This window comes from Schistocerca gregaria, chromosome 2 (genome assembly GCF_023897955.1).
Source record: "Schistocerca gregaria isolate iqSchGreg1 chromosome 2, iqSchGreg1.2, whole genome shotgun sequence".
Lineage (NCBI taxonomy): Eukaryota > Metazoa > Arthropoda > Insecta > Orthoptera > Acrididae > Schistocerca > Schistocerca gregaria.
This window is the reverse complement of record NC_064921.1, coordinates 784,620,514-784,636,049: the sequence shown is the minus strand read 5'-3', so window position 1 is coordinate 784,636,049 and position 15,536 is coordinate 784,620,514. Positions and strand designations below refer to the sequence as shown.

The 15,536-nt window shown below is 42.4% G+C and overlaps 1 protein-coding gene across 2 annotated transcripts in view; it reads left to right on the top strand.

Moving 5' to 3' along the window:
- The window catches only part of LOC126336475 (uncharacterized), a 193,052-nt gene that overhangs the window by 20,869 nt on the left and 156,647 nt on the right, over nt 1-15,536 (top strand). For both annotated transcript variants that reach the window (XM_050000215.1, XM_050000216.1), the window contains exon 2: nt 7,400-7,525. In XM_050000215.1, the coding sequence (XP_049856172.1) occupies nt 7,400-7,525 (126 nt within the window). The remainder of the gene's footprint in view (nt 1-7,399; nt 7,526-15,536) is intronic.

Sequence of the window (15,536 nt, the reverse complement as noted above, 5' to 3'; positions counted from 1 at the left end):
CCAATTCTATCGAGAGGGTGGACGTGTACGGGTATGGTGACAACCTCATGAATCCATGGACCTACTTGTCAGCAGTGGACTGTTAAGTTTGTCACGGATCTGTAATGATGTGGTTCGTGTGAAGTTAGAGAGATATTGGACGCTTCGTTCGTCTAGATACGACTCTGACAGGTGACACGATGTAAGCATCCTGTCTGGTCACCTGCATTCATTCATGTCCATTGTGGATTCTGACGGACTTCTGCAATTCCCGCAAGACAATGCGACACCCCCACAGGTCCAGAACTGCTACAGAGTGGCTCTAGGAACACTCTCCTGAGTTTAAACACTTCCACTGCCCACCAGACTCCCCGGACGTCAACATTATTGAGCATATCCGTGATGCATGGCACCCACTCGTACTGTTACGGATTTATGGGCAGCGCTGCAGGGTTCATGGTGTCAATTGCCTCCAGCTCTGTTTCAGACATTTGTCGTGTTGCAGCACTTCCGCGTTCTCCCGGCAGACCTACACGACATTAGGCATGTGTATCAGTTTCTTTGGCTCTGTAATGTATCAGCATAGATATTCAGACTACAATAACCTGTTCTTAGCCGGTTAACTTTATTTAAATAAAATGTAACAATGAAATGAAAAACTAAAACAGACAGTATATTGAATTCATAGACTGGAGTCGGCCGCAGTGACGAGCGGCTCTAGGCGCTTCAGTCTGGAACCGCGCGACCGCTGCGGTCGCAGGTTCGAATCCTGCCTCGGGCAGTGTGTGATGACCTTAGGTTAGTTAGGTTTAAGTAGATCTAATGACCATAGATGTTAAGTCCCAGAGCCATTTGAACCATCATAGACTGGAGCCACCGGCGATTAGTCCGTGAAATATAACACACTCAGTAGTTAAAAACGCGAATTCTTAAGAAAAAATTGAATGTTTGTGTAAGAATGTCTCAATGTAAAACAAAACAATCTTAGACATGGCTAGTGAAATTATATGTCGACTGAATTTGAACTTCATATTAAAGTATCGCAATTCTATAAAAAATTAATCATCACAAGGATGCAACCAATTCCTTGTCAAGGGGACTTCAAGCCATTTTACGCCATTTAAACAAACTCAATTTAGAGAAAAATAGAAAATACAAATCCTTCAAACAGCAATTTTAGTTGTCTATTCTGCAGCCTGATGGACCCAGTAGAATCAATACCCTCTACTTCCTCTTTCTTAAAACAACATGATATAGAACTTAAAAACTTTTTTATAAGACAGCACTTTTTCTTCAACATTGTGTTGTTGCACTACGTCACCCATGAGAGAGCGTTTGCCTCGATGAATGCGCCCGACGGTGGCAGCACCTAAGGCAGCCTCGGACACGACACAAACAGCTTGCACTCGACAACATATAGAGAAACCAACACATTCATAGCCAAGCGTTGTGACTCTTGTGAATCCGTGAGCCTCTTACGCAGCACTAATTTAAGATAGCAAACACTGAAGTAGCCTACCACAGGAATCAATTATTTCGATAAATACCACATACCCCCTATTGTGGCTCATATAACCCAGCTTTCAGACAGGGAGGTGAAAATTAATTATGACTAATCGAGTTTGAGATTTCCTCTTTAGATAACCATAGTACAAACTGACAGCATATTATTAATTAATTAAGCAACACAAGTTATAGAAGTAGTGGGCTGCTAAGAGGTTTAACTAACCTTTGTAACACTGACTACCAGTAACGTTCAGCAAAAAGATTTTAAATTTACAGTGTTTATAATAATACTTTCCAGAGAGTTTAAGGATCAGTAACAGAACTACAGGTGCTTGGCGTTTTCCACTGGCATTCCACTAAAACACTTTAAATGGTACGTGCTTGGTGCAATCACAGAAACTCATTTTTAAGGCACAGCTGTTAACGCAGTCCACATGAACATTTACAACAAACTGACTGAAACATGAATAGCAGTATGGAAGGAGCAGATATCGGCCACAGCCGAACCAAAAAGCAAAGTAGTGCAGTCACAAAACGGTACGGTTTCCAACAGAAAAATAACCAACAACAACTTGATATTTAGACGCGCATAAGTTAAAACCCTTTACCCGCTAGAAACGAAGCCGTCGTTAAAAGCAGCGAGAGGGTTGAAAATACTGCGCAATGATTCAGGACAGGCGACGGGCAGCAACGTCCTCCACTGAGGATACTGCTAGCCTCAGTTCCGCTATGCCAACGTGGCCTTGCCTTGCCGCACCGACCCACTAAGATGCACCGCTCCTCTGCATAACGTCGAACCGACAGCGGCCCGGCGCTGCTCCAGGGCTGACTGCCCACTGCGGTCTCTGTATCGGCACCACGCTCAGTATACGACAGTTCTGCCCTCTGCCAGACGAGCTCCTAACTCCCTCCAACCTCGCTGGAAACCTACCTGCTTTGAGTCGTTGCGCGGACGCCTAAATAGGCGATCGCGACCAATTGTAGCGCGAACACGAGCAAGAGCCGACATACTGTTTTCGAGGTATGTTATGGCTTAATACTGTTACTGAGAAAGAACAAAGGCTACTTTAGAACGTGTGTAGTACGAAACATTTATTGATTTGAAAAATATTACGCAAATGGTGGAAATATATTTACTCTCTGAAAAAGATATTTAATCTTTGACTTTGAAACTTTATCATATTTGTGGAACTGCTTGATATGTTCTACATAACACGATTCAACGCAGTCAATAAAATTTTTATTCAATCCTCAACGTATTTAGTCCATACTTCCATACTATTATTGTAATTGCCAAAGTAATTCTGCCTGTTTCGTTTTCAGGGCTAAGGCACACCACTATAAGATTTTGAGAATTTTGGTACACAACTTCTAAAACCGCATTCTTCTTTGAAATTTGAAATATTTATTAAGGAACAATAGTCTGCAAGCGAAAAGAAACATGATAATGAAGGACAATATTGTTTCTGATATTTTAATTCAAGGAAACATGTCAACAGTAGGTACATATCTGTACAGTAGAATGCCATGTCATTGATGGATATTTTCATGAAATTTCCATTTCGTTCCGTCATAGTGTAAAATATTCTGTATCATTAGTGCATTATTCAATAGCCATACTTTAAATGATCTCAGTATTTTGTTGGACCTTCCAGTTCTCTAATGGTACCAATGTTAATTTCACGGTTCCACACTTTGAAGATCAGCTTCAACAAACCAGACTTCTTCTTCTGGACCCCTTTGCCAACCAGTTGCCACAAATTCTCAACTGCATTAAAATCTTGTGAATTTCTAGGCCACGGAAGTTCTCCGATACCCAATTCAGCAAGAACAGAACGAATCTGAACTGATTAATGTGGATGATGTGTAACAGCATAAACTTTTAATTGTATTAAAAAGATAAAATAACCAAAACTCTTTTTTGAGTGTGGAATGGAGCCGGATCCCGTTGGAAAATCCACTGCAGGCCTACATGTTTCAAACGGTTCAAATGGCTCTGAGCACTATGGGACTTAACATCTATGGTCATCAGTCCCCTAGAACTTAGAACTACTTACACCTAACTAACCTAAGGACACCACACACATCCATGCCCAAGGCAGTATTCGAACCTGCGACCGTAGCAGTCGCGCGGTTCCGGACTGAGCGCCTAGAACCGCGAGACCACCGAGGCCGGCGCAGGCATACATGCAGGAAAGCGTCACGTGCAGTGAACATCAGAGGGTCCTGAATCACAGCTTCCTATTCGTCACTGTTCATTATTCCCTGCACAAAGTGCAGCGTTTCAACACCTCGGTATGTCATGGCTCCCACAACATTACCGATGGAGTGTGTTTCACGCTTCGCACACGGCAGTTAGAACCCATCCTTTCATTGCGTTCACATCAGACGAGCTAGGTCTGTCGCTCATGATGGAAAATAGGCTTTCGTATGAAAATATCACAGTTCTCCACTGCTCTTTTCTCCCGTTTACGTGCAGTCTGGCTCCTATCAGCCTCTCTTTCCTCACTGCAGCAGTTACAAACGGCTTATTTTTGGCAATTCTAGCCTTCATTCCAATTGTACAGAGAACAACTGATGAGCTCATGCTTTTACCAGTTCAATTGACGTGGCATTCTTGTTTTTCCGGCTTAGTGGACGAAGTTTTCTGTCCTTCCACTTGCGAAGAAATGCGTGGACGCCCGCTTCGTGGTAAATTTTCCATATTTCCTTTGTCCATCAGCTTCTGCAGATTTCGACTTACAGCTGACCTCGAACAGTGTAATGTCTTCACAATTTCAATGTTTCTTAGGCCTTCGTTGTGTAAAACTTCGTTGCACTTTTTCTTTCAAGGGTTTAATTCATACATCTTCACCATAACGGTAAATGTACATGCAATGACAGTAGGAAGAAAATCTTAAAAATCCAGCAGTATTTTCAGACTATGTTAGCGGAAGCCAAACCTCAGTTAACATAGAGCACTTTCTGCGGTAAAAATCGGAAATATGAGAACAAATTATTTCTAGGCATCGTCGCAAGGCAACAATAAAGAAAACCATTTGTATTTCTGCATGAAGATTGAAGATTTTAATTAACAAAAGAACGTTATTGCAATCACGGGCATGCAATGCTTTACTACAATACTGTATGTCACATTTTATCTGAATCAGCAATAAATCCTTCTCTGTAAGTACTAAAACTGTATTCATATTTGAATATGTTACGTTATTTCACTGACAATTACCGTTTCTTGAAAAGCAACCATTATTTTTTGCATTTCCCTCTACTTCTACGACAGGTTATTGTCTCCGTAAGTTATTTTAATGACACGCCTTTTCAGACATATACTTACGGGCCGTGTTCAATATTAATACGGTTAGATCGGGAAAGGGTAAACAAAACTATCTGCAGAGAGAGTTAACGAAATTTGTGCATGTCATTGTAATATTCCGGGGCATGGTGCTGCCAGCAGTTGCCTGACTCGTCTTGCGTGACAGATCTTTTCAGCCCTGCTGTGGAAACTTCTAGATGCTGCTTCTGCGCCTGTATAGCCGAAACATCATACCAATCACAGCAGTCAGTAGTTTTTACATTTGATGACGATGGACGACACACCTGCTAAAAGCTCGATTATATTATAGGAAATGACCGGATCTCTATACTGAGAAGATTATGTTTAGAAAAAAATTTCATTTTTCTGCTTGTCTTAATTCAGAATGGAATGAATTATATTCTATAAATCAATTAACTCATTATCTCACATAAACCAAAATGTTGATCTTGCGACTCAGAACAGCTTCTTAGAAAATTCACGTTTTTACGCGATTAACGACATCTCGCGAGATAATAACAAAACTGAAGACGACTTTCACAATGTCTCATCACAGGGAACTACACTGCAGAGCCAAAGAAACTGGTACACCTGCCTGATATAGTGTAGAGACCCTGCAAACACGCAGATGTGCCGCAACACGACGTCGCATAGACTCATCTAATGTCTGAAGTAGTGCTGGAGGAAACTGACACCTTGAATCCTGCAGCGCTGCCCATAAATCAGAGGTGGTGGAGATCTCGTCTAAACAGCACGTTGCAAGGTATCCCACATATGCTCAAAAATGTTCACGTCTGGGGAGGTTGGAGGCCAGCGGAAGCGTTTAAACTCAGAAGAGTGTTCCTGGAGCCACTCCGTAGCAATTCTAGACGTGTGGGGTGTCGCACTGTCGTGTTGGAATTTCCCAAGACCGTCGAAATGTGCAATGGACATGAATGGATGCAGGTGATCAGACAGGAGCATACGTGCGTGATACCTGTCAGAGTCGTATTTAGCCGTATCACGGATCCAATGTCTCTCTAACTTCACACAGCCCACGCCATTACAGAGGCTCCACCAGCTTGACCAGTCCGCTGCTGTCATGCAGGGTCCATGGATTCATGAGGTCGTCTCCATACTCGTACACGTCCATACGCTCGATACAATTTGAAAGGAGACACGTCCGACCAGGCAACATGTTGTCAGTCATTAACAGTCCAATGTCGGTGTTGATGTGCCTAGGCGAGGCGTAAATCTTCATGTCGTGTAGTCATCAAGGGTATACAAGTGGGCCTTCGTCTCCGAAAGCCCGTATCGATGATGTTTCGTTGAATGGTTCGCACTCTGATACCTGTTGATGCCTCAGCATTGAAATCTGCAGCAATTTGCGGAAGGGTTACAAGTCTACAACGTTGAACGATTCTCTTCAGTCATCGTTGGTCCCGTTCTTGCACGATCTGTTTCCGGCAGCAGCGATGTCGGAGATTTGATGTTTTACAGGATTCCTGATATTCACGGTACACTAGTGAAATGGTCGTACGTGAAAATCCCTACTTCATCGCTACCTGGGAGATACTGTGTCCCATGGCCGGAGCGCCAGCTATAACTCCACGTTCAAACTGACTTAAAGCTTGTTAACCTGCCATTTTAGCAGCAGAAACCGGAATAACAACTGCGCCAGACAGTTGTAGTCTTATATAAGCGTTGCCGACAGCAGGGACGTATTCTGCCTGTTCACATATCTCTGTATTTGAATATGCGTGCCTATGCCAGTTTCTTTGGCGCTTCACTGTAGTTGTTCTTCATGTTTTGGCTAGTACAACATAGTAGTAATAGTGGAGGCACATTTCTCACTGTGCTGATGTGTTCCAAACCCGTACTAAGACTAATTTACTTTTTGCGGTATTACTGATAATTCACATAAAGAAGAATCATATTTTCAAAGATGGATTATACTTACAACACAAGCACATGGAATTTCAAGAAGGTCATTGCCAGTATCAAAATAATTTTCCTTTTCTCCTGAAATAAACTGCATAGCTCTAGGTGTGTGTGTGTGTGTGTGTGTGTGTGTGTGTGTGTGTGTGTGTGTGTGTATGTGTGTGTGTGTGTGTGTGTGTGTGTGTGTGTGTGTTAGTGTGGGTGGGTGGGGTGGGTGGGTGGGTGGGTTGGTGTGTTTGCGAGCGTACTTGTGAGTACATGTACAGTATCGTGTTATAAGCTGCCTAAAACAATTACGTGTGATGCTATCGATGGCTACGACAGTAGGTGACTTAACGTTTTCAACACATTTTTGTGGCACAGATATTTTGAACATGCGTTTCTCCGATTCGCCGCTTTATAACGTTGCGTAAATTCCATTGTCTTTCTTCGAGGCAACTGTTTGACACCTGCAGGTGCTTGCTGCCGCTTACTGTCAGCAAGCAGCTGTTGGCGGTGGGCAAACAGCAGAGGCAGCGATAAGTTACTTAGGGAAAATAACGCTGAAACTAACACAAATCGATACGGCGGCGTACGCGAGAGCCGTATATTCAGCATACCCACCGGAAAAACCTGTTGCGTGACAGGCTGCGTATCTTGTACTCAGATGGACGACTATATGATTTTTCTTACCTTCTTTTCCAGGTTCCGAGACGTCACGATGCAGACTAGTAGACTGCTCCAACTTCAGGGCCATACACTACTATGAGGAGCTGGGTTGCGAACGCAGTGACGATTCCGACAACTGCTGTCCAACGCGCTTCGACTGCAGTGAGTACCATGTAATGAACTGGGATCTCATAATTGCGGCGCTATCCCCGTAGCAACGAAAGACTTAAAGGAAGGTTGCAGTTTAACGTAGAGGTCGTGGTCTCTGTCATAAGAAACTGAACACTAACTAGGTGGGAGCATGGTGAGAATTAATCTTAGGATCGTAGTACAGTTCATCCTAACTTCCCGCTATAGCCATTCGGAGAAATGCGCAAAACCGAAATATGGGTGGCCAGGGAAGAATCTGAAGCACGTTACTGTTACACATAAGTCCAGAAGCTTAAAAACAACGAGTCAATCACTGGACAGTCACCGAGATATTAGACATGCTAGGAGGTTATAATCAAAATGCAGCTGCTCACAGAGGTCAAGTGTGACCTTCAATTATCGTTTGACAGCGAAACTTGGTAGATATGTTTATGCGATGATGTGGAAACGATTTACGCTGGAAAACAAATTAGTTCCAGTTGTGGCCACCAGAAGAGAATCTGGCGTTCTACACCGTTTGTCTGAGGGTATGACATCCACTCTGTCATTTGGTAAGCTATAACGTGAGCGAGAAGAATGATTATCGAAGAAAGGGCCCGTGTGCTGCTATTGAAACTATTTTATCTAAACGGCAGCTATTGCAGTGCTGCATGGAGAGAGTATCGTCGACTGAAATGGATGAGGAGAGATCCTGAGACATTAAGTTGCTTATAGAAGATGTTAATAAAATTCGGATGGAAGAGTGGCCGGCCGTTGTGGCCGAGCGGTTCTAGGCGCTACAGTCTGGAACGGCGAGACCGCTACGGTCGCAGGTTCGAATCCTGCCTCGGGCATGGATGTGTGTGTCGTGCTTAGGTTAGCTAGGTTTAAGGAATTCTAAGTTCTTGGGGACTGATGAACTCAGAAGTTAAGTCCCATAGTGCTAAGAGCCATTTGAACCATTTGAAGGAAGAGTGAGCTTGGTGTGGTACCTCGAGGAGGAAGGTGTCACGTTTTGGTGGAAGTTATTGACGAGTTCCCTATCCTGTAACTGACGATGCTGTACGTGCCCTAGTTAGCGCTAGTGGTCGAGCAGTGCCACGAAAATAATCCATCCCAAGATGAACAATACGGAAAGTTTTGCAGTCTGTTTCACACTGGTATCCGTACAAGATTCACATGTGCAGCAACTGCAACCTCGTGATTCGCAGTAACGTTCTGAGTTTGCTTTTTGTTTTCTGTCACGGATCGAAGGTGATGACATACAACCGGGCAAAAATGGTTCAGATGGCTCTGAGCACTATGGGACTTAACATCTGAGGTCATCATTCCCCTATAACTTAGAACTACTTAAACCTAACTAACCTAAGGACATCACACATATCCATGCTCGAGGCAGGATTCGAACCTGCGACCGTAGCGGTCGCGCGGTTCCAGACTGAAGCGCCTAGAACCGCTCGGCCACACCGACCGGCACAACCGGGCAATACTCTGTGGAGTGAGGAGGTACGTTTTACACTACAGGGAGCAGTGAATAAGCAGAACTGCCGGATTAGTGGTACTGTTAAACGGCGTGTTGTGCACGAAGAGCCGTTGCAGTCCCGGTATGTTACTGTGTTCCGTGGATTCACAAGTACCTTTATTCTCGGTCAGTTCTTCTTTGGAGAGAATACACCCAGAAGCCCTGTCAGGTGTACTATGGCGTCCGCACGTTATCGAGACCTTGTTGTGCAGCAGGCGATCCTGCTTTGTAAGAGTGCAACTGTGTGGGAACAACTTTTTTCATGCAAAATGGGGCAATATTTCATGTCGCTCGGGGAGTGAAATATCTCCTTAATGCAGCCTTCCACGGACGTATTATCTCCAGAGGTTTTCTAGATGTATGGCCTGCAAAGTTACTTGATCTAAGTTCATGTAATACGATATTCAAGCGCCTGTGTTCGTAAGAAGAACATGCATGCAAGTCCGAAGGAACAGGTATTCAGATGGAGTTCCCAGTCAGATCAGTGGGAGCCCCAACTCCGTGTCGCTCGATCTTGCATTGCACAAACTTGCATTTTGATAAATTTGCAGTAACTCCAATAGATAAAAATTCCCGCAGTATTTTTCTAACAGTTCAATGTGTTCCTTCCAGCTAGGAGAGGGAATTAGGATATGGTCCACATAGACAAAGCACTGAGTCAAGTGTGGCTATAAAGACTCCCAAACCAACGTGCGATCCAAAGGGCAATGATTGGCAGTAGTAAGATCTTCCAGCACAAATTAACGCAGTACGTTTCCTCGAGTCTTCAGAGAGAAAAATCTGCCAGTATGAGGTGGCATGTCGACACTAACTAAATAAGTAACTTGAAAAACCTTCTGTAGTTGCTCCTCCAAGTTTTTAGGACACGATCTTACCAGCACAATTATGCGATTTATTTCGCTAATGTTGATAACGAGGTGTACTTTCCCACTGGGCTTGTCCAGTGCAAGATGTTGACTGTCCTAAGGGGAGGACAAGGACTCAATGACCACCACTCTAACATACGTCATATTTCGTGAATCGTAGCCTCTCTCATACACCTTGGAATTGAGTACGTCATTTTTCAAAACGTTTTATGAGGTGTTACTTACACGCGGTATTCAAAGGTTTTAATTATGCCTGTCTTCTTGTAAATTCACGAATATACTTTGACAGTAAATCTATCAATTCCTCCTGCTCCTGGAGAGTAATATCGGTAGACTCTAAGACTTTATCCTGGACCAATTTGTCACCTTTCAAGTTCGAAGTACAATGACAAAACACTTCATCCACCAGTAACTGTATCGTTTTGACAAGCCATAATTGTATGTTTTGCCAATATTTATCGTGGCAATTAGGAATTTTGATCAAATCCAGAGAGACTTCCTACTCGTCAACACGAAGATAGCATTTACACACTTCTTATGCACTTCTTAAGATCTCAGTGCCAAGAAAGCACCTTTCTATCAGATCATCCATTACTAAAAAGATGTATTCTGTGACTGTGCCTCCTGCCATCACATCAATATAGATTTGGATTTTTACTGGTTTCGACTTACTACTCATTGGACCAACGATCCCGCAGATTTGAACTGGGCGAGTAGAGAGCTTTCTAACTTTACTTACTTCAAAAAATAATACTCCATACAATTAAAAAACAGCTCTCGGGCGCTGTTTTCAACAAATTAACCGGGCTTAAACACTGCTAGGGGTGTCTTCCTCGGAATTTAAATCAAAGAATGGTCTATAACATGGCCACAGAATTCTGACAAAAACGTGTGATACAGAGTATGAGTACAGAATCATTGTGAAAGACCGGCAGTAGTAATATGTCATTCGTTGTTGTTGTGGTCTTCAGTCCTGAGACTGGTTTGATGCAGCTTTCCATGCCACTCTATCCTGTGCAAGCCTCTTCATCTCCCAGTATTTACTGCAACCTACATCCTTCTGAATATGCGTAGTCTACTCATCTCTTGGTTTCCCTCTACGATTTATACCCTCCAAGCTGCCCTCCAATACTATATTGGTGATCCCTTGATGCCTCAGATCATGTCCTACCAACCGATCCCCTCTTCTGGTCAAGTTGTGCCACAAACTTCTCTTCTCCCCAATCCTATTCAATACTTCCTCATTAGTTATGTGATCTACCCATCTAATCTTCAGCATTCTTCTTTAGCACCACATTTCGAAAGCTTCCATTCTCTTCTTGTCCAAATTATTTATCGTCCATGTTTCACTTCCATACATGGCTACACTCCATACAAATACCTTCAGAAATGTCTTCCTGACACTTAAATCTATACTCGATGTTAACAAATTTCTCTTCTTCAGAAACGTTTTCCTTGCCATTGCCAGTCTACATTTTATATCCTCTCTACTTCGGCCATCATCAGTTATTTTGCTTCCCAAATGGCAAAACTCCTTTACTGCTTTAAGTGTCTCATTTCCTAATCTAATACCCTCAACATCACCCGACTTAAATCGACTACATTCCATTATCCTCGTTTGGCTTTTGTTGATGTTCATCTTATATCCTCCTTTCAAGACACTGTCCATTCCGTTCAACTGCTCTTCCAAGTCCTTTGCCGTCTCTGACAGTATTACAATGTTATCGGCGAACCTCAAAGTTTTTACTTCTTCTCCATGGATTTTAATACCTGCTCCGAACTTTTCTTTTGTTTCCTTCACTGCTTGCTCAATATACAGATTGAATAACATCGGGGAGAGGCTACCCTGTCTCACTCCCTTCCCAACCACTGCTTCCCTTTCATGTCCCTCGACTCTTATAACTGCCATCTGGTTTCTGTACAAATTGTAAATAGCCTTTCGCTCCCTGTATTTTACCCCTGTCACCTTCAGAATTTGAAAGACAGTATTCCAGACAACATTGTCAAAAGCTTTCTCTAAGTCTACAAATGCTAGAAACGTAGGTTTGCCCTTCCTTAATCTAGCTTCTAAGATAAGTCGTAGGATCAGTATTGCCTCACGTGTTCCAACATTTCTACGGAATCTAAACTGATCTTCCCTGAGGTCGGATTCTACTAGTTTTCCATTCGTCTGTAAAGATTCGCGTTAGTATTATGCAGCTGTCACTTATTAAACTGATAGTTCGGTAATTTTCACATCTGCTTTCTTTGGGATTGGAATTATTATATTCTTCTCGAAGTCTAAGGGTATTTCGCCTGTCTCATACATCTTGCTCACCAGATGGTAGAGATTTGTCAGGACTGGCTCTCCCAAGGCCGTCAGTAGTTCCAATGGAATGTTGTCTACTCAGGTCTTTCAGTACTCTGTCAAACTCTTCACGCAGTATCGTATCTCCCATTTCATCTTCATCTACATCCTCTTCCATTTCCATAATATTGTCCTCAAGTACATCGCCCTTGTATAGACCCTCTATATACTCCTTCCACCTTTCTGCTTTCCCTTCTTTGCTTAGAACTGGGTTTCCATCTGAGCTCTTGATGTTCATACAAGTGGTTCTCTTATCTCCAAAGGTCTCTTTAATTTTCCTGTGGCAGTATCTATCTTACCCCTAGTGAGATTAGCCTCTACATCCTTACATTTGTCCTCTAGCCATCCCTGCTTAGCCATTTTGCACTTCCTGTCGATCTCATTTTTGAGACGTCTGTATACCTTTTTGCCTGCTTCATTTACTGCATTTTTATATTTTCTCCTTTCATCAATTAAATTCAATATTTCTTCTGTTACCCAAGGATTTCTACTAGCCCTCGACTTTTTACCTACTTGATCCTCTGCTGCCTTCACTACTTCATCCCTCAGAGTTACCCATTCGTCTTCTACTGTATTTCAGTCACCCATTCCTGTCTATTGTTCTCTTATGCTCTCCCTCAAACTCTGTACAACCTCTGGTTCTTTCAGTTTATCGAGGCCCCATCTCCTTAAATTTCCACCTTTTTGCAGTTTCTTCAGTTTTAATCAACAGGTCATAACCAATAGATTGTGGTCAGAGTCCACACCTGCCCCTAGAAATGTCTTACAATTTAAAACCTGGTTCCTAAATCTCTGTCTTACCATTATATAATCTATCTGAAACCTGTCAGTATCTCCAGGTTTCTTCCATGTATACAGCCTTCTTTTATGATTCTTGAACCAAGTGTTAACAACGATTAAGTTGTGCTCTGTGCAAACTTCTACCAGGCGGCTTCCTCTTTCATTTCTTTGCCCCAGTCCATATTCACCTACTATGTTTCCTTCTCTCCCTTTTCCTACTACGGAATTCCAGTCACCCATGACAATTAAATTTTCGTCTCCCTTCACTATCTGAATAATTTCTTTGATTTGATCATACATTTCATCAACTTCTTCGTCATCTGCAGAGCTAGTTGGCATATAAACTTGTACTACGGTTGTAGGTGTGGGCTTCGTATCAATCTTGGCCACAATAATGCGTTCACTATGCTGTTTGTAGTAGCTTACCCGCACTGCTATTTTCCTATTCATTATTAAACCTACTCCTGCATTACCCCTATTTGATTTTGTGTTTATAACCCTGAAGTCACCTTACCAGAAGTCTTGTTCCTCCTGCCACCGAACGTCACTAATTCCCACTATATCTAACTTTAACCTATCCATTTCCCTTTTTAAATTTTCTAACCTACCTGCCCGATTAAGGGATCTGACATTCCACGCTCCGATCCATAGAATGCCAGTTTTCTTTCTCCTGATAACGGTATCCTCTAGAGTAGCCCCCGCCCGGAGATCCGAATGGGGGACTATTTTACCTCCGGAATATTTTACCCAAGAGGACGCCATCATCATTTAATCATACAGTAAAGCTGCATGCCCTCGGGAAAAATTACGGCCGTAGTTTCCCCTTGCTTTCAGCCGTTCGCAGTACCAGCACAGCAAGGCCGTTTTGGTTATTGTTACAAGGCCAGATCAGTCATCCATCCAGACTGTTGCCCCTGCAACTACTGAAAAGGCTGCTGCCCCTCTTCAGCAACCACACGTTTGTCTCGCCTCTCAACAGATACCCCTCCGTTGTGGTTGCACCTACGGTACGGCTATCTGTATCGCTGAGGCAAGCAAGCCTCCCCACCAACGGCAAGGTCCATGGTTCATGGGGGGGAGGATATGTCACTTATAAAATAATACATATGCCAAGAGGGCATTAGTCACAATAGTCACAAAGATATTTAAGATAAAAAATTGTGATAGCGAGCCACAAAGGGCTGCTCGTTACTTACGTGGTCACTGGTTTCAAGCCGGTTAATTCATTAAAAATAGTGACTAAGCCCTGTTTTCTTTCAATTGTAACTATTCACGGTCTCTGAACGTGCAACCATGTACAAAATATTGAGATACTCTGTACATAATATTCATCGTTGTAGCAGTGTCGAGCAAGATAACGATATTTACCTTGAACCTGAAGTACACATGTGAAGATTCTCTCACCTGCACTTCTTCTTTCTATCTTAACAACTGATATTTCTCAAAATACTTTCTTAGGCTTTCTTGTATAGGACTGTACATCTGGATGAAAGAGTTCCTTTCTCAGTTTTTCTTGAACGCATTTTGACTAATAACTTGTCAAATAGGCATTTTCGAATTATTCATGCAACGTTATCCATTCAAGGTAGCCTATGGGGTAGCCTCGCCCTGGGTAAAGCCTGTGATGAACTGAATCTTTTGTGAGTCAAACCATGTTTTAGGCAACACATTTCTGAAAGATTTAATTACAATAGCAGGATGTACAGTTTTCGACTCCTTTACGTACATCTGTTTTTGTGATATCGGATTGTGATAGTGTCACTTGTTCTATCTACTTGAGCTACATGTGACGTATTATCAGAAAATTTCCCTTTTACAGTATCTAATTCCTCTTACACATGATCAATTTGACCAGTTATTAACATAAAACATTTGTTTCCATTTGGACAGATCTTAAGTCAACTTTTCCTCATGAAACCAAGTTCACTTTTGACAGCTTGCAATGTGGTGCCATTTACAGCATGATCTTCAGTGACAGTCTCATCTTTCAAATTACTTAGCTCTCCTTCGAATATTTCAGTAATGTGATTACTCTTGTCCAATTCCTCTATTTTTCTCTCAGGCTAATCAGATAGAATTTTAAAGCGTTGGACTACTTGTTTCACTGTGAGCTTCAGATTATTTTGCTGTAGTTGCAAAGCATCAAAATTTTCTGACAGCTTTTTTTTTTTAAACTTTTCAGAAAGGTGCCTGGTAGTTATCTACGAACACGACATTTAGGTGTTTATTTCATCCAAATAGGATCTTCTGTTATGGGATTAGCTACTTATTCTTTCTGCTGTTCGTTTTGATTCTTAACTTGTTTGCTAAATTCTTAACTTGTGTGCTGACTTGCTCCACTTGTTTTGTTTAGGATAGAAGAATCACTAGGCAAACTAAGGGAGTTTAGCAGTCTCCTGCATCATCTCCGATGTTTGCAAAGACAACGAAGTTTTTTCCGCATTGTGTTCAGATACAATGGAGTTTTCGTCTCGCTTTTCACTATTTTCACTACGTGTACGAAGAAGTCATCTACTACGAATTCGCGTC